This window comes from Populus nigra, chromosome 1 (assembly GCF_951802175.1).
Source record: "Populus nigra chromosome 1, ddPopNigr1.1, whole genome shotgun sequence".
Taxonomy (NCBI): domain Eukaryota; kingdom Viridiplantae; phylum Streptophyta; class Magnoliopsida; order Malpighiales; family Salicaceae; genus Populus; species Populus nigra.
In genome coordinates, this window is record NC_084852.1 from 16,615,180 (window position 1) to 16,634,734 (window position 19,555).

The 19,555-nt window shown below is 30.7% G+C and overlaps 3 protein-coding genes across 4 annotated transcripts; 2 read left to right on the forward strand and 1 right to left on the reverse strand.

Moving 5' to 3' along the window:
• Positions 1-1,996: 1,996 nt before the first annotated feature.
• On the reverse strand, positions 1,997-3,073 carry LOC133705149 (agamous-like MADS-box protein AGL103). Its single transcript, XM_062130268.1, has one exon. It carries the CDS (start codon positions 3,071-3,073, stop codon positions 1,997-1,999), a length of 1,077 nt encoding a protein of 358 aa, XP_061986252.1.
• A 4,599-nt stretch (positions 3,074-7,672) lies between these two features.
• On the forward strand, positions 7,673-9,007 carry LOC133681155 (ribonucleoside-diphosphate reductase small chain-like). Its single transcript, XM_062104304.1, has one exon. The coding sequence runs from the start codon at positions 7,852-7,854 to the stop codon at positions 8,839-8,841; it is 990 nt and encodes a 329-aa protein (XP_061960288.1). The 5' UTR covers positions 7,673-7,851; the 3' UTR covers positions 8,842-9,007.
• A 5,677-nt stretch (positions 9,008-14,684) lies between these two features.
• On the forward strand, positions 14,685-18,235 carry LOC133697006 (uncharacterized). Of its 2 annotated transcripts, XM_062119334.1 has the most exons (7): positions 14,685-14,920; positions 15,006-15,046; positions 15,142-15,199; positions 16,155-16,248; positions 17,367-17,451; positions 17,530-17,595; positions 17,837-18,235. In XM_062119334.1, exons 1-7 carry the CDS (start codon positions 14,827-14,829, stop codon positions 17,948-17,950), a joined length of 552 nt encoding a protein of 183 aa, XP_061975318.1. In that variant the 5' UTR covers positions 14,685-14,826; the 3' UTR covers positions 17,951-18,235. The 2 variants fall into 2 exon arrangements, with proteins under 2 accessions (XP_061975318.1, XP_061975312.1); XM_062119328.1 differs by lacking the exons at positions 15,006-15,046; positions 15,142-15,199 and having other exon boundaries at positions 14,686-14,920.
• Positions 18,236-19,555: the final 1,320 nt, after the last annotated feature.

Consider the following 19,555-nt stretch of genomic DNA (forward strand, 5'->3'; position numbering starts at 1 on the left):
AAAATGCATAGTGAATATTCCGGGCGGTTTAGAGTATAAGGTAATTAGGTCGTTTGGCTTTTTATTGTTTGATTTTGTAAAATTAACACTTTGTGAATTATAAAATAGTATTTGAAATTTTGAACATGCAAAACAATACAAGACCGAAGAAATATTAAAAAAAAAACAATGTAAATGCAACATAGAAGAAAAGATTCAATCCATTATGAATTGCATTAGTTACTTTCAATGTTTTCCTTTTCTTTAATTGTTTTGGTTACTTGATTTTTTTTTTATTCTTAATCTAATCCTTTCACATTAAGTTAATCTATGATTGGGTTTGATGTTTTGTTTTGACTGGCTCTATATAAATTTCAATGTTGAGTTAATGCTCAAATTGATAACAAAAAAAATCAATTTTATTAATTCAAACCAATTAAAATTTTAAAGACTCAATTTTAAACTGAAAAAAATATTTACCATTAAAAAAAATAGCATATTTATCTCAACTTCACAACTCAATTTTTGGTTAAAATCAACATATTTGCTATCATTTATTAGTTTATATAATTTTCTATTTATTTTATTAAACACACATATAAACTTTTCAATTTGCTGTTAAAATTTTTATTGATTGTAAAAAATCATTAACAACGCTTGCACCTATTTTTTAGGTTGAGAAAAGAAAAAACCTTCATCCTGTGCCTGGGGAATCAAACTAGTCTAAAATTATGGGCGATTATTTTCAGTTCGGTTTGGTTTTTATCAAAAAAAAAAAACCAAACTGAATTTTTTTTAAAAAAAACCAAAACCGGTTCAAACTGACCGGTTTTGGTTCTGTTTTTTAGGACAAACCCGGTTTAAACCAGTTTGGCTTGATTTTGGCTCGGTTTTTTTCCGGCTTAGGTTCAGTTCGGTTTTTTAGGTTTCAGACTTATAAAACCGAACCGGTCGGTTTTTTTAAAATTTTAATCCGTTTTTTTTCATGGTTTGGTTTTTCAGTTTTTTTTCTGTTTTCTCGGTTTAATTAGTTTTTTAATTTTTTTGCTCATCCATGTTTAAAATTATAGTTGATGGAAAATCCCAAATATCAAGGATCTAATATCCCTTTATGATGTCATAAGGCTTAATGTGATTGAGTCCTTAAACCTCATGGACCAAAAGACCTTTCTTCTTGAGATACTGACAGTACCCCTTCAAATTTTTTAGGGCTAAACATCACCGCATACCCTTTTATTATGTCAATTTAGTCAAATTAACCCTTCTACAATTTATTTGGCCAAACCAACCCCTATACTTTCGATTTTGTGATAAAAAATCACTTCCTCCAGCAGTGCTGTTAGTTTGACCAAAATCCATCAGTTGACTAAATCTGATGATCCTAATCATGTCATGTGTCACTCACAGTCCAAGATTGAATTGTATTTCTTGAAGGACGAAAATGAAAAGGTAAATATTTTAAAGGGGACTTTTACAACTCTTTAAAAAAGGACCCCTTCATAGAAACACAAAGATCCTCAGATTAATCAATTGTTGATCGAAACCCTAATTAATAAATTCTAAAATCCCCAAATCAAACACTTATTGGAATATATTTATTTTTATTTTTTTAATCAACCATATTTCTCATCTTTTTTATATCTCTTAGTTATCTTGAAACACTAAATAAATACAAAGTTAAATTATATCCCGTGAAACAAAGATTAATTCATGTTTTGTTTAACTAAAACCGTTTTCCTCTAAAATCCAACATAAGTAACTCTAATTATATAAAAATCTTGCACTTAAGCAATTATGGTTAGATTAAATGTTGAATATCAGATCATATGAAGGAAAAAAAAAAACTTACATTGTGTCAAAAGTGAAAACATGAAGTCCAAACCTGCAAAATTAATCTCCAGACTGTTCAAGAAATCTGCCGACTCTTATTTAAAACTAATTTATAAAACCAACCGAATCTGCCTTTTCTGATCAGAAAACAATCTAAATCTTCATAATCCCACTTCTAGTTTTAGCTTTAATCCCTTCTCTCAAATTCAGCATTACCATTGAATTCATTGATTTCAGAAAAGAGCGACTGTTGAGGAAAACTTGTCATTGGAAATTGCTTGTATGGCTGCATCGGCTGCATGGTTGAGGCAACGGATCTCACTGAAGAATCGGCATTATTAAACCACGCCCAAGGTGCAGGGTTGACATAAAGAGGTCCATTGCATGAAAGGTGTTGATTGTTACTGCTACTAGCCTGGCAACCAAATGAGTTGTTATGGCTCTGATAGCTCATTATCTTCATCATCGCATCCTCAGTTATATTTGTTTGTGATGGAGTCCTATGAGCACTCTGCTTAGATTCATAATGAACTGGCGGCAAAACATTCAATGCCTTTGGTTCGGAGTAAAGAGTTGAATAGCCATTGCTATAGGTCCTCTGATTCAATGAATTTGGATCAAGTTTAGCCATGGGAGAACTCATCTCAGGCTGGAAAGGGATAGGCGGCTGGGCTTCGAATGACTTCCAATTCGAAACAAGCTGCAAGAAATCAGTAGAATCCATATTATCATTGTTGTTACCGTTTCTCTTCCTGCACTTTTGTACGTCGTGAGAACTAGCCTGCATCCATGATGCATCATTATCCATCACATACTGATATTCTTTGAATATACTGAGTGTTTTATCAGCAGTTTCAATTAATTTTGTATCCAATTGACCAAGAAGTACCCTTAGTTGATCGCTAGATAAACTGCTCAGACGGTCATCCCACGCAGGATATTTAGCTTTAAGAACTTGCCTGTGCAATTTAGTGAACTCTGCATCTATCTTCTTCTTCTTGGCAGTAAAATAGTCCGAGCCCTGGTAACATTTTCTTGGCTGATCACATGCCTTGTACCTGTTGATAATACATCTGACTTCATCGGAATTTGAAGGCCAGGTCTCAGCAGTGGCAGCTGGTTGATCATTCTGATTTGGCCCAAAGATAATTACGCATGCATCAACACCACAAAGAATAGAGAAATCTGAAACCTTTTTTAGCAAAGTCGTCTTCCTTTTCCTGAAGGTAAGCATGCGAGATTTTTCATTCCTTATCGATTCCATTTTGATTCTTTCATTAACCATTATTTGATCTAGCAAAATGGGCATACCATTAGAAAATATACATCTCTCTTTTTATTTCAGTAATTCAGAACGGTTCTTATTATACAGAAGGGATAGTAGCATTGCTGGCAAGCAAGATACAGTACCAAATCAAAAACCTGAGTTAGCTACCATCAAGGAGAATACAATAGACATCAAGACTGATAGGTATGTGCAGATTTCCTGAAGCTTTATTAACATCAGAAAAGGCTAATGAACTTGTCCAGAATTGAGATTGTAGCAGAGTCAATACAGGAAACGACAAGCAAAAACTTCAGCAGATCCAGAGGGAGTGTATAGCAGCATGCATGTCTCTGGTCTAACCACAACAACACATCTCAATTCATTATTTTATTCCCAACATGAATTCCATCGTATCAAATTCATCCAAAATCACCAACTCAGGAAAAAGAATCACAATCCACACGAACATGCTTCTAGTCAATATATTTTTCTTCTTGCAACAACTTGAAATAAAAAAGAAAAAAAACCCTACAAGTTTTATTCATATATATATATATATATATATATATATATATATATATATATATAAACTATTGTAATATGACGAAAATTGAAAACCTAAGAAACCCATATATCCATGTTAACAAACAACAGTAAGGACCTGTGCTCATGTTAGTGCAGGCTCTCTTTTTTAGTAATATATGAATTAAGTTCATACTTTAAAAAGTAAAAGATTTTTATGCAATAGAAAGTCGAAACAACTGATACGTACCAAAGGATTGCATGTTACTTTGAACATGTAGAAAAATCAAAGACAGCAGAAATTAAAAAAAGAAAAAAAAAGCCTTTTTCTTCCATAAAATATACATAATAGAAACCGAAGAAAGTACCTTAATTAGTTTCAATGGCAACTCACAAGAAAGCTCCAAAAACCCACTGCACTACCGCACTCAATGCATATTTGGATAGCTATTCATAAATAAACTTTATTGAATAGGAAATTTATGGGATCTCCATGATTATAAATATATATTTTGTTTCCTTTCCTGTTAAAGACACAAATTTCCATTAAAATAATATTCCTCAGAGGGTCCGGACAATTGTTGAGAATTCATTAAATTTCCTAATCAAACCCCCCCCCCCACCTTTTTTTTTATAGAAGTTATTCAAAAGGATTTGTTTTCCATTTAATTTAATGTTTTTTAAGGACATCTTTTATTTTTTATTTCCTTTTCTTTTTCTGTAAGTTTTGTTTAAAAAGCCTTTTTCATTTTTTAATTTAACGATTTTTTAATTTTTTTTCATGCTTTTATTTAAAGGACTAATTAGCTTTTATAATGCATAATGCAAATAAAACAGATTTGTTTTAAATTTAAAAAATAAATTATAATAATCTCTTTAAGGTATTATAAAATTATAAAAATAATCCAAAGATTTATTACTACTTAAAAATAGATAAAGATAGCAATTTATAAAGATTTCTCTCAATTAGATCACGCTTATTATTTGGTGTCATTTTTTCTAATCATTTTAGATGGCTAAAAAAGTAGATTCAGAGTTTTTTAAATTTTTAATTTTTTAATTTTTTTATTTTAAAATACCTAAAATGACATTACATAAATTTTAATAAACTCATTTTCAATCTCAAATCACTCTCTAATCAATATGGATATAAAAAATCCAACCCAATAAAAAATAATTATAGAGTTCCCTATCTATTTTTTCATGCATGTTTGAAGAACAACTACCTACTTAATTGAACTCAATTATTTAAAATAAATTCATTAATATCAAGAACGGTTTTTTTTTTATAATTAAACGGACCCTCTCTCTTTTATTTTTTGTTTTCAATAACTTTCTGTCTCCTTTCTCAACAATTAGAGAATGAAACAACAATAAAATAAAGTTTAGGATTGTAATACAAAATAAGGAATAGGAACCAAAATTGCAAAAAACAATTGAAGGATCAAATTAAAGTTTTTCGCGACTTCTCCAATCATATATGTTTGTATCTTTTTTATATATGTTTTTTTTTAAATCGTAATACGCTAACCAAACTCAACATTTTAGTTTATTAGGGAATAATGTCTTGTATCAAGTGAATGCATGATTGGAAAATGATGTATGGTATTGTTTATTAATTTATGCTTAATTAATGTATTAAATCATCTAGTTAAATGTAAATGATGGACCAATCTCAATAGGTTACCCTGATGGTTAAAAATATATGTTTATTTCTTAATTTTTTGGGTTTAAATCTGGAGAATTGCACTCATAAACACTTACTAAATTCTTTTGAATTCACCAAACTGGTACGGGGGTGTGTCTTTAAGATCATTCAGGAAAGGAATTAATCTCGGTTGACATGTGAGTTTACCTAAGAATGCCTTCACCAGTCTCGATTGGTTGGCTTGATGGTAATCTATGCTGAGGCTACTACGCAGATAAATTTATTAAATTCTTCTCAATATATATACTACTAGATTAATATGGGTATTTATTCTCGGTTAACATATAAGTTGACCTAAAAATATCTTTATCATTAAATAAAAAAAAAATGTAAATAATGGACTTGCCATAAAATCTAAGCGATTAATGACTTAAGCTAAACAATATTTTTTTAAAATGAACCAGTTATGCTCCTGGTTTAGTGTAAATGATGGATACCATGTATTCATTGGAAAAGTTATTTTTTTATTTAATTTTTTAACACATCAATCTAAAAATTATTAATAAAATATAGTTAAGAAAAAGTTTTACATAATATACACTAAACACTAAGGGAAAGAAGTTCATGAATCTTCATTGTTCATATAAACTGTAAAGCTTTTTTATTTCTGTATTTTTTAAAAAAATATTTCAATTCCATCTTTCAATAGCTTTCCTCCTTTTAATTCCAACATTCAATAACCTAATTAGATATAATTAGGTTTATAATTATAGTAGAACTACCAAAGTAAAAGTTTGAAGATTGCAAAGTAAAACATGAAGAAAATTATATGGCTAACCCTAGTTTTGTAATAATTTGTATTTTGATACAAAAAATTATTTTATTTATTTTTTAGTTTTTGGGTTAGAAAGATAGAGAAACTCGCTAGAAAACAATAATTGAGGAAGAAAATTAGTGGTTTTCACAATTTCGGCAATCAAAATAGTGATGTCAAAAAGTTTCATTCGATGAAAAAAATTTGAGAACAATGATTTTCCCCTTTAAACATGGTTGGACAAATAGATTGAGTTCGAATTTGATTTTTTTTATTCATTTGATTTTTGTTTTTTGAGTCATTTTAGGGTTGTTTATATTGGTTTTTTATTGAATTTTTTATTGTTTTTTTCTTCGAATTCATCCTTAAATATTTAGTTGATTTTGAATTAATTTTTATTTTTTTATTAGATAATTAAATAAAAAAATATGATGAAACCGAATAAAGTCCATGATCCATGCAACGAGTTTAAGAAATTAACCCAAAATACATGTTTTAATTCAATATCTTATCATCTTGATATTTAAAAAAATATATCATTTTAATTTTTTTTAAAAAAAGCCATTTAACCTGAGGCAAAAAATTTACTACACTTTTCTACCTCGAATTTTATTGTCAAACACGAAGAGAACAAGAGTTTCTATTTCATCCATCATTTCAAATACAAATTAATCTTGTCTCCTACCGTATCATTCCGAGTTTCCGACCATCGCATCCCCAACATCTTATTTCCGAACCAAACCCAACCTATAATTACAGTTCTAGGTCGTGTGTAGGGACTTTGGTCCGAAACTTGAAAACATTCCTTTTTCCAGGCAGAAAGCAAAATAAAACTTGTTTAAATTAAGAATTTTTTCAGAAAGGAAACATAAGTAAATCACAAGGAGGAATAATCGAGATAACTTTTTATCTGCTAAAAAAATTCAAGTTTTAATAATTTTAATTTATTTAATTATTATATAATGAAAGATAATACCGTTATATAGTTTTGCAAATCCACCCTTTCCCTTTCAAATCTCTGACATTCAATTTTAAACCATCTTTTGCTATTTAATCTCCATTTTCATGAACCCCAAAAATAACAATTTCATTCTAGTTTATTTGAATCTCACAATAATATGCCCAAATACCCATTATACCCTTCATCATATCTGGATTTATTAGCAAAGTTATTAAATTTTACATAACATCATTTTTTTAAAAATGATATATTTTTTACTTTTTTAAATCAAATCAAGTTTTGACAAATTTATCCAATCTTGAATTAACTTATCTAATTCTAAAAATTTAACCAAATTAACTTTTAATTAATTTTTAAAATTCGCACGAGTTAAATCTGATAACAAACCGGATCTAAATTGATCCGTTGAGCCGAGCCAAATTTCGTAATACGTGGCACCACAACTCGCAAGCAATTCACCGATAAAAAACGAAATCCCCCACCAACCGGTCCAACCCTACCCTGGAAATCTAAAATCATCCATTAAAATCCTGGACTTGTCACAATATTCAAACTAGGCTACCAATTAAAACCTACCACGTCACCTATTCATTCTAATCCCAAAACTTGCCCTTTTTAGCCCCGGCCTCCAAGTTCATTCTCCCGCAAGCTTCTTATTAAAAGAAATAAAAAATTCAAAATCCCCGCTGCTCTCAAAATTTCAAAACCCTCCCTCGCTTTCTCCGTTGTCCTTTTTCCCCTATAAAAAACCACACCCGCTCACTCACCTCTACTCACCACAAAAAACCCTAATTTATCTCTTTAGAACAAAAACAAAACAAGCCTCCAAAATGCCTGCAATCCCAGAAGAGCCCCTCCTCGCTGAAAACCCAGACCGCTTCTGTATGTTCCCAATTCAATATCCATCAATCTGGGAGATGTACAAGAAAGCTGAAGCCTCATTTTGGACGGCTGAAGAGGTCGATCTCTCTTCAGATGTCGGTCACTGGGAAAACCTGACTCCTGATGAGAAACACTTCATCTCTCACGTCCTTGCCTTCTTCGCCGCCTCTGATGGAATCGTCCTCGAGAATATCGCCGGGCGTTTCATGAAAGAAGTCCAAGTCTCGGAGGCGCGTGCTTTCTACGGGTTCCAGATCGCGATTGAGAATATCCACTCAGAGATGTACAGTCTTTTGTTGGAGACCTACATCAAGGATTCTACTGAGAAGAACCGTCTGTTTCATGCCATTGAGACGGTGCCGTGTGTGGCTAAGAAGGCGGAGTGGGCTTTACGGTGGATCGACGGAGGCGAGAGTTTTGCGGAGAGGTTAATTGCTTTTGCTTGCGTGGAAGGGATATTTTTCTCGGGGAGTTTTTGTGCGATATTTTGGTTAAAAAAACGTGGGCTAATGCCGGGCCTGACCTTCTCGAACGAGTTGATCTCGCGAGATGAAGGGCTTCATTGTGATTTCGCGTGTCTCCTTTACAGCCTGTTGAGGAAGAAGTTGAGCGAGGAGCGCGTGAAGGGGATAGTGAAGGAAGCTGTGGATATAGAGAGGGAGTTTGTGGTGGACTCGCTACCATGCGCGTTGGTGGGGATGAATGGGGAGTTGATGAGTCAGTATATTGAGTTTGTAGCTGATAGGCTGCTGGGTGCGCTTGGGTGCGGGAAGGTGTACAATGTGGCTAATCCATTTGATTGGATGGAGTTGATATCCTTGCAAGGGAAGACAAATTTCTTCGAGAAAAGAGTCGGAGAGTATCAAAAGGCTTCAGTTATGTCTAGTATTAATGGGAATGGTGGCAATCATGTGTTCAAGATGGATGAGGATTTTTAGAGTCCTTGTGGGCTCATGTTTTTATCTAATTATATGCTCTGCTTCTGCTTCTGCTTCGTTTAATTTTTTGTTTTGCTCGAGGAATAGTAAATGGCAAGTTGCCTTTTGATGTCTTTGTAAATGCTCAATCTTTTTGTGTTAATTTAGACCTTAAATGTGTTTTTAATATTATGGTGCCTTGAGTTTTTATATAATGTATTTGTTTTTTTTTCAAGAAAATGTATTCAAATTTTTAATTTTTGACATGAATATATTAAAATAATTGAAAAACATTAATTTGGTTTTTTGTATTTTTCAAAATGTATTTAAACACAATTTTAAATAAAAAAACAAACTCAACTATAATTAATTGCGTTGTGCTATTTTTCGAACTTCCATTTCCAGACTCAAATTTCAAAATCGCCCGCCATAAAAACCACCGCCAAATCATACAAATTCTTTCAAAAAAATTGGACCCGAAAGCTCTGCCTCCAAAGTTCAAATCTACTCTCCTATTTGTAAAGTTTCCTCTCCGACCAATTCTATTATGTATATGCAATGCTGTCCTAAATTGGTTAAAGGCTCGGGTTACGTGCTTGCAAGGTTAACCTTCAAATGATATCACTTGATTTTTTCAAGTTTTTTTCTATAAATATAACACCGATGTTATATATATATATATATATATATATATATAAATTTAGAGTTGACTTGAATGAGTCAGCTTGGTTTTTTGATTTGATTAATCTCAGGTTAGTAAATTAAAGTGCACCTCTTGTAAGAGTCTGGAACAACCAGGGTTTTACTCACTCACCTGGGCCTACAAAATGCGCTTTTTGAGAGATGAGGTTTTCTCGAATTCAAAAAAAAAAAAAGTTAGTAAATTAAAATGAAACTAGGTTTAGTTCAAGTTCTGAATTAGCAGATTATTGGTCAATTTTGTGAGTTGAGCTGTGTTTAATAATCATGAATCTCTCATCTCATATCTATTGGGTTTGATGAATTTCAAACTGTTAATAGAAATTAATTTTGACCACGTTTCTTAAATGGTTTTATTGATTTAAAATATTCAAATAAGTTTTTCAAAAATTGAAGTTTATGCTTTATATAATTCTTTTAGTTAATTTTTTATATATAATATAAGATTAAAGAAAAACTTTAGTAAAAAATATGTTATTTCGAGCGTGTTTGGTAGTGTGGTTGCGAGTGCTTTTCAAATAGCTTTTCGTGCTGAAATGCATGTCAATGATATTTTTTTATTTTTTAAAAATTATTTTTGACATCAGCACATCAAAACGATCCAAAACGTACAAACCGCACTCAATTTTAGCAAAAAAAAATTTTCAAATTTTAATGAAACGCAGTTACAAACACAATGCCAAACGGTCCAAAGCTTCTCGTATTCTTCTATTTTCATTGATAAAACAATCTCTATCTTTTCCTTTTCCTTTTCTTTACACTTGAAAGTTGAAACCACGGCTTCATTTAAGTAGTGTGTACTGGTATAATAGTGTTGTTTTTTAAAATGTTTTTTATTAAAATAATACATCAAAATAATATATATTTTTATTTTTTAAAATTTATTTTTGATACCAGCACATCAAAATGATCCAAAAACATATAAAAAAAATATTTGAAGAAAAAAATTATTTTTTTAAAAGCACGACACAACCACAAAGACAAACAATCACTTAGCAGACACTGGTAAGATTTATCACGTTATATGGCGTGCTACCTTTCAACATATTAGAGAAGTTTTTTCACAACATTCACCAAACATGCATTGAAAATAATAAGCAAGTGTTATTAGCGCATTTTCAAGCAGTGAGTTTTTTTTTTCAAAATGCACATGTGTTTGTTTTTAAATATTGAGATGGTAGCATATTACATCAATACGGGTTTACTCATCAAATATACATCCTAGGTGATAGACTCAACTTGGTTCAATTACTTTATTTTTTTAAAACTATATTTTATTCAATTATATAATAATAAATTGCTCACAGAAAATTTGGATTTTTTTTATAAAAAATAAGACAATTGATTGCACAAATTTTTTTAATTAAAAATAATAAAAAAAAACTATAATCTTATTGGAAACAAACTAAAACTTTAATAGAATCTAAAAGAACAACAACTAAGTTTATTAAAGAAATTAATAAAGTGATATATCTAATTTATATCTAGTTATTTAATTTCTAATTAAATAAATAAACAATAGAGAAATAAAGGTATGGTGCGCATGTTTAGTAGGCCTAACACTCTTGGTCCACTAAAATTCAGGCTAAGTGAGTGGACCTAAAAGTACAAGCCTATGAGTATGGACTTGAATTTTTTTAATGGGCTGATGTTGTGAATGACACATAGCTTGCAATAAAAAATAAAGTGTTTTAATTTTAGGAGTAGATGATGCATCGTCTATTAATCTAGTTTATAATCACCTAGTTTACTTAACAGTTTAATTTCCAAATCGGCGAGATGAAAAGGGATTCTTAGAAAAATTCTATGGCAAATTTAAGCAAAAGGCCATGACACCATTTTTTTTATTTATAAAAAGGGTTCTCATATTTCTTTGTTTTAATTTCGGTCCCTCATTTTCAATATTTTTCAAAGAATAAAATCATATTTTTTTTCATGAAATAGAACACCAATCCAATGTTAGTATGTTTTTTTTTATTTGAGATTGATATAACCATATAAAAAGTAGATTGAAACAAATTATTAACCACAATTCCAATTAACACAATATTAAAAGATGAAATAAAAAAAATCAATGATCAAAAGCATAAAAAAGGACCAAAGTTGAAACAAATGTTTTTTTAAAAACAAAGGGTTTTCATTTTTTCTTTGTTTTAATTTTAGTCTCCTCTTTTTAAAATTTTTTTAAACAATAAAAAATTTTCATGAAATTGAGCACTAACCGACAATAAGACTTTTTTTTTAACACCCAACAACAACAAGAAAAACAAATAAAAACAATCATCGTACCCATATTATCTATAGTTAAGTCTTGGTCGAATATGGATATTTGAAAAGGCTAAAACACTTGCTAATAGGCTATCTGGATGACTTTACTCGCGAGTTAATTTTTAAGTATTCATATTATCTATTATTTATTAAGTCAGAAATTTGGGTATTTATATTCTTTAAGGTATTCATTATTTGAATATTGTTTATTATTCACACACACAAAATAAAATAAAAAGGATAATATATATATATATATATATATATATATATATATTTCACACACACATATAAATATCTCATTCTAACAATTTTTTTTTTATTTACATGGGTGTCCGGGTCAGCTTTCGCGCACTACGACTAATCCCACGGCCCACTGAACACCCTGCAAACCCAGTGAGCATGTAAGGCATCGCGAAGGTAACAGGCGTGCACATAAGAGATCGAACCCAAGAACAGCAGAAGGAGACAAATCCCTCCCACCACCAGGCCAAGACCCTCAGTGCATTCTAACAAGTTTTTTTTTTTTTTTAGTTTAACGTGAGTGTCCGGACCAGCTTCCGCGCACCTCAACTAATCCCACGGGGCCTGAAGTTAACGACCATGTAAGCCTCCAGTGACCGTTATATGAGCAACCACATGGCTCGAACCTGAAATTACAGAAGAAGTAAACCTCTTGGTCCTAAACTTTTACCACCATTCTAACAAGTTTTTGATCGCACGAGATGCGAATGTTGACCTTATTTAGAACCAAACTAATTTTTATGCCCACGTTACGTAGTGGGGAGACCAAAATCTTTTTTAATGTAAAAGAAAATCCAGTGTCAAGGAATTCTTTTACATTATTATTATTAAATCTGAAAATACAATTGTTTTGAATTTTGTTTTTCATAGAGATAATTTTCTTTATTAACATATTTTTTGTTTAGCCTAATAAATACAAGATTTTTAACTGGAATTCTTATTTCTATAAAAAAATATTTTATAATTATTAAAAGAAGTTAAAAAATTATCAAAATAGTATGTTTATATTTTATGTGCGATTGAAAACTAAAAAAATTATAAATATTATAAAATCATATTCAAAATCTAATTAAAAACTTTAAGAACAAGAAACAATTTGAATCAAATTTCCAAGAACAATTTATTACTAGTGTTATTATTTTCACATCAAATACATAATCTTTGAAAAATATTATTAAAATTCAAATAAAAATTTATAATATTATTTAAAAACCATGTAAAAAATAAAAAGTAAGTGAATCAATGTAATAAACTTTTTTCTTATTTCCAAAAAAAAAGATTAAAAAAAGACATAAAAGAGTTAGACTTAGCGTTTAGCTCTAGTATCAGACCCATATGCTTGACCTTACTTTAACTTTTTTTTTTATTAGGGTGGATTTTTAGAAAAAAACATTAAAGCAAATGACACATTGTCTGTCATGATAGATGATGCATTGTCCGCTTACATGTGGATTTTTTTAAAAAAAATATTAAAGCGAATGACACATTGTCTGTCATGTTAGATGATGCATTGTCCGCTTACCTAGTTTCCGGTAGCTAAAGTGGTTGAAAACACTCAACAAACTTCGATAAACCCATTTGTGTTCTTAAAGTAGCGAAAAACTAGTTAAAACCCAAGAAATCAAATTGAGATCACAAATCTTTTCAACCTCCAATCCATCTTTTCCGGCAAGATGAGGACCCAAACTACCACTATTAAATACTTCTTGTTAAATAAAACATTTTAACATTAAACTTGACCATTTTGTTTACCGGAATTGCTACAACTAAATACTTCATCTCTCTAATACTATTTTCTAGCATGTCACCCTCTCTCTCATATTGGTAATGAAAAAAATACAAAAATAAATTTTAGGATCAAAATAAAATTATGCAAATTTAGAATTTGACATATATTATCGTGATTGTATTACATTTGAGCCTTTTGTCTTTTAATTTTATAAGTCTATCATAATTTTAATGTTAATTTCATCAAATTAAGCTAAAAAAAACTTAAATAAAACAAAATAAAAACAAAAAATAAAAATCAAGAATCAAGAATCAAGAGCTTCACTGTTATTATAAACAATAAAGTTTTATATCAAACTCCATATGTTTTAGTTGTTTAGGTATTATTATGTTGAACCTTATTCAGAAAAAAAATCATGTTATTAGTTTACTGTTAATATGTTGGATTGTATTTGTAATATAGTTTAAAACAACTATTGATTACTCAATTAGTTATAATTTAATTGGCATTAGAGTATTTCCTTGTTGCAAGAAGTCAAAAGTTTTAACCTCTCTTGAAAAAAAAAAAAAAAACCTACCAACCAATTTGCTTTGCATAGAACTTGTCCCAATTTATTTCAACTTGCTGTGTTGATTTGAACTGATATTATAAAGAATTAAAATCAAAAAATCAAAAGGTTATGTGATCAGTTATTTTTAAAATTTTCAAGTTAAATTAATTTTTTTAATGATTTTATATTGTTTTAATATGTTAATATCAAAAATAAATTTTAAAAAATAAAAAAAATATTATTTTAATATATTTCTAAATAAAAAATAATCAGTCTTAAATATCCTAAATTAAAGTATTGAACTACTAACTTTGTATTTTGTTACAATTATAATCAAATCAATTTAAAGAATCAGTTTGAAATTGATTTGATTAATTAGTAATGGAGTTAAAATTTAGTTTAGTTTTTATTTTTTCTAAAACTACAGTTTTTTTTTTAAATCTCTGAAACTGTATCAACTAAAATGAACATGTTTAATCTTAAACCCTCACAAAAAAAAAAAAAATCAAAATCTACACAGTTTTTTTTTTTTTTTTTTTCTAAATGAAAAATGAAAACTTGGGGCCTCTCATCACATGTTATTTCTGTGGTTCCGAGGGTAAGTTAATATGGGTTAATGATGGCCGTCGTGTCTAGTATATGAAAGGCTCCATTTTGCCTTCTCTTTAAAGAGAGGTGAAGTGACAGCAATATTGTCTGTCTGATTCCATTTTGCGGAGAAATTTCATCATCATCAATGGCAACTTCACCGTTACAAAGCTCAGGAATGCTATCAAGAGAACAGTTGCTTTATCTCTTTAATTCCTTCTCTCAACTCACTTCCCAGCCTGGTAATTCAAAATCCCCCCCTTTCCTTTTCTTTTTCCTTCATTGTAACTATAAATTTACCATTTTCATATAAATGCTCTTTGTTAGATGTAAAGAAAAGGATTGCTGATGCCGTGAATGACAAACAGGCGAGTGTTTTTATAATAAAAAATGATGGGTTTGCCCTTTGATTAACAAGTATCGCTTCTGTTTGTCAAATTTTGAGATGGGATTTTTAATGCAGGAAGCTGTTGCTGCTACCACTACAATCCAGGAATCTATATTTTTGGAAATGGGGGTTGGTGAGTCTGTCCCGAAGTATCTTTGAATTTCTCAAAATGTTTTTCCAAATGGGGGTTGCTCATTTTCAAAATGCTGGGTATTGGTACTCTTGCAAAGCAAATGCGGTTAGGAATTTTGTTAGGACAGGGGTTCGAGTCTTATCTTTGAAAATCCATTTTTAATCTAAAAAAGTGATATGGTTGGTTTAGCGTGGTTGGATTGGAAAGTGCACTGTCGCTTGACTTGTATGTGCATTTCGTGGGTAACTAAATCTGTTGCAGTTGCTTCATTGTGCTTGGGCTGAACATACAGTCGTTGAGGCTTGTTGATAGAATGTTGTGTTCTTTCCTCGTATGTTCTCATGGGCTACAAGTTGCTGATGTAACTTTTTATTTGTTATTTTCTTTGCCTTTGTTACAGCAATCTCATGGAGATCTATCAGTATTTAGTCTTGTTCTTAGTGCTTTGGAAATTTTATTGCTGAACCACGCATCTCTTTTCTTTTTTGTAGATAGCGAATGCATCTGCAAAGTGAAACATTACCTCTAAGTAAATTCTTAATTGCAATTCATCTTAAAATAGGGCAAATGAAGCTCAATGTGACGGATAGTGCATTATAGATTTGTGGAGGGGATAGCTGCTCTGCTTTCATAGTTGTTAAACTGATGTAGGGGCCATCTCGCTTTGGACTTTTTTACGTGAATATATTTTATACTTTAAAGTCCTGTTTTTGGTATTCAAGATATCACTAGCATCTCGACTTGTATAGGTAAAGTGGTCATTCTCTTTTTGGAAATTGACTACTCTTAGTTGGAAAGTTCTGACTATTTTAGCTTTCATGCCATGATGACAGACATTGAAAGATCCATTCAGTTATTCTGACTCACATTTGTTATTCTTCAATACTGGTGCAAGTTTTGTGCTAAGAAGTTAAAGCAATCTGATATCATGAAAAATACTGTTTTACTATTGCAGATCCAAGTTTTGGTATTTCATGCTTGGGAAAAGTGAACGTGGTCTATGAAAATGATCAGGATTTGATGATTCGCTTTTACAAATTTGTTGCAAAGTATGTTGTCTCTCTGTCTCTGGTACAGATTTCTGATTGAGTAATTTTGTTAAGCCATTGGACAACATATGAGTATTCTGCATTTTTTTATGTGAACTATTATTACTTTTAAAGAGGACACAAACATATGAGATAGTACAAGAACCCGCCATTAATTTTCTATGATCTTGTACAGGGACAACCCTCATTTTTTTTTTACCTGTGATGTACAGCATCATCTCTCCAGCCTCCACTGTAGAAGTTATTGTCATTTTAAGGTTTAGGCTATGTTTTAAAGATGTAAAAAGCAGTGCCTCTTTTTTTCTTAGGTAACAGTTGCTGTCATGTGAGCTTTTACATTTTCCCAAGGAGTTGAATGTAGTCTTTAGCTTTTTTTCTCTCCAACAGCATGCAGTTTTTTTCAACTTTCCAATGTTTTTCTGGCTGAAATTTCCCTTTCCAAGTAAAGATACCATTGATAAATCTTGAACTCTACTGGGCCTATGGAAGATCGATTTTCTCTTTGGCATGAAATGTAATTGATGTAGAAGATTCCTTTCCAATGGGGTTGGAAGATAGAAATGCAGTTTTCATTGTCTGGGAATGAAAAATGAGCAACTATATGGATGGGGTTACATACATGAAGTTTTATGCATGATAGGGACAATACTAATGGCGATTATGAAATAAAACTGATAGAAAATTCAAATGCCTTGGATAACAAGCTGAATTGGTTGAGGGTCAGGGACTCTGTTTTACTCATCTCCTGTAAGCACAAGTTTAGGACTTAGTAAGTAAGGGTGTTTATTTTCGTATTTTCTAGTCACAATGGGAAAAACCCTGATGACATACTTGACCATTCCTTTTATATTATTGTCACTGAGATGGATTTACTTAAGGAACATGACTTGTCTTTATCAATGCTCTCCTTAATGGAGAATTACGTTTACTGTCTGCATTGTTTCTGAGTTCTTTCCTCACAGTGCCTTTACTTTTTATTCCAAAAAAGTTGATGTCATTTATGATGTCCCTGTTTTCATGAGTTGAAACAGATGTTCCATTTACATGCACTGGTTTTTGCAAGGGATTGGATTTATCTGATTCTGTATTTTTGGTGTTGATATGCAATGAAATGACAGCGAAGAAATGGCCTGCGATGAAGCTGAGCTTGGACCAGATGAGTTTGCTGGAAAAATGCACTATCAACAAAAACTACAGGAGCAGGTAAAATCTAGTTGAATTTTGGTATTAGAGGTTGGTTGAAGATGGATACAACTAAATGGTTGGGAATTTTTTTTGCAGCAACTAGAGATGCTAAAGCACATGCGCAAATTTCACCTGGATGATCAATCTGCAATTCTTGAGAAGGTAAATGCCTGTGTGATTCATTTTCTCATTCACTTTAGCAGTTTTTGCTCAAAGATAAAAATGCAAACCGTAGGGCTGTAAAATTTATTTCATTGGACATCATTCTGGAGACATGTTATTTCATGTTCATTTGCTGCTCATATTTTGGATATTCTAACAACAATTTAGTTATGAAACAATTGATCAATTTCACTTGGAAGGGACCTCATAACATCTGTCAACTCTTTCCTGTGTTATACAGTTGCATCAGCAGATGGAAAATGCCAATTTTGAAGTTGAGGCATCAGTTTTGTCACCTGAACAAGTTCAGGAGACTGTTCGAAGAAGGGTTTCACCGCTGTTTCAGCCTAGGTAGATTGACACTCAATTTGTCTGTATTCGAGTTTCATTCTGGGCTACGACGTTCCGCATGTTTCTAATGTAAGCTCATTGTTGTAGCAGCTAGTTTTCGTACATAGCTAACTATTGCTGTTCACTCCTTTTCCGATCCACGTTATTTCATGTTCTTTTTGCACGGGATCGTGAGGCATCTAAAGTGGCGGTTGATGATAACCTGCATTGGCCTCAATCCCCAACATGGCCTAATTAGCAAACGATTCCAAAATTCAGTTGACTATTGAAGTGTTTCTGTTCTGGTCCACTCCTCTAACCTTTACTACTGAAGGATGTAGGCGTATCAAAACAGTGCTCACTTCAGGTTAATTCATGCAACATGGGTCATGCTAGGTAGCCTGATGCTAATACATTTCAAGAGCTTTCATTTCCCAAAGCACTGAAAATTATGCAATTAGCTGATCTTTGTTTTCTGGAAAGTAGTTTACGGGAAATTACTTTTCAAACTTTCCTGTATTTGTTTGCCATTAGAAAAGATGGTCAACGGAAAACACTTTCTGGTCAAAGACAAACACTTTCAGATAATTGGAAAACACTTTCTAGTTAAAGGAAAATTTGACTTGGTTTTCAGGAAAGTTTTTTTCCTTTTGGTTGTGTTTGTTTTTCGGAAAGTGGTTTCCGGGAAACTACTTTCCAAACTTTCATGTGTTTGTTTGCCATGTTGGTCAACTGAAAACACTTTTCAGGGAAAATTTGGCTTGGTTTTTCAGGAAAGTGTTTTTCTGGAAAATTTGGGCGGAAAACACTTTCCGAAAGTTGTGAAAAATTTAGAAATGTCATTATTTGCTGTTTATATCAAATTTGATCCTCAAACTTTTGATTGTTATATATATTTTGTTTTGAATATTTATTTTTTAATTTTATCTCTTAAAATTTAATTTTTATATTAATTTTGGTCCTTATTTTTATAATTTTTATTTGCTTTTTCCTTATCATTTTTTTATTGAAATTTTTTATCTATCAAATTTGGTCCCCATTCTTTTGATTGGTACGTGTTTTATTTGAAATAATTTATGAAATGTTAATTATTATTATTTTAATTTCTTCAATCTTTTAATTTTTTTTATTTTTTATTTGATCTCTATTATTTTGATTATTATTTATTTTATCTGAGATAATTTATGAAATTATATTTTTTTTCAATTTTGATTCACATTCAACTTTTTAATTTGTAAGATTTGTTTCTCATTATTTTAATAAACTTGAAAAAAATAAAACATTAATAAGTTATATTTTACAGCTTATTTTCTATAACATAATCAAATACTAGAAATTATTTTTGAATTTATTTTTTATTTAACTACTAAATATCGAAAAATATTTTCTTGAAATTTTTTTTATATATAATTTATTTTTTTAAAAAAAATTATTTTCTAGCAAACAAACAAGAAATTCAAAACAAGTGATCATGTATGCTCACTTGCTAAATGGATCAGAATCTTTTTCTTACTTGGATTTTCAAGAACCTACGTAAAGTAAAAACATTGGCAGAGGTCGTGCTGAGTTCAATCAATGGAAAACGATCGTCAATTACCACCATCATTTCTAGGCATACGCTCGTTAATGA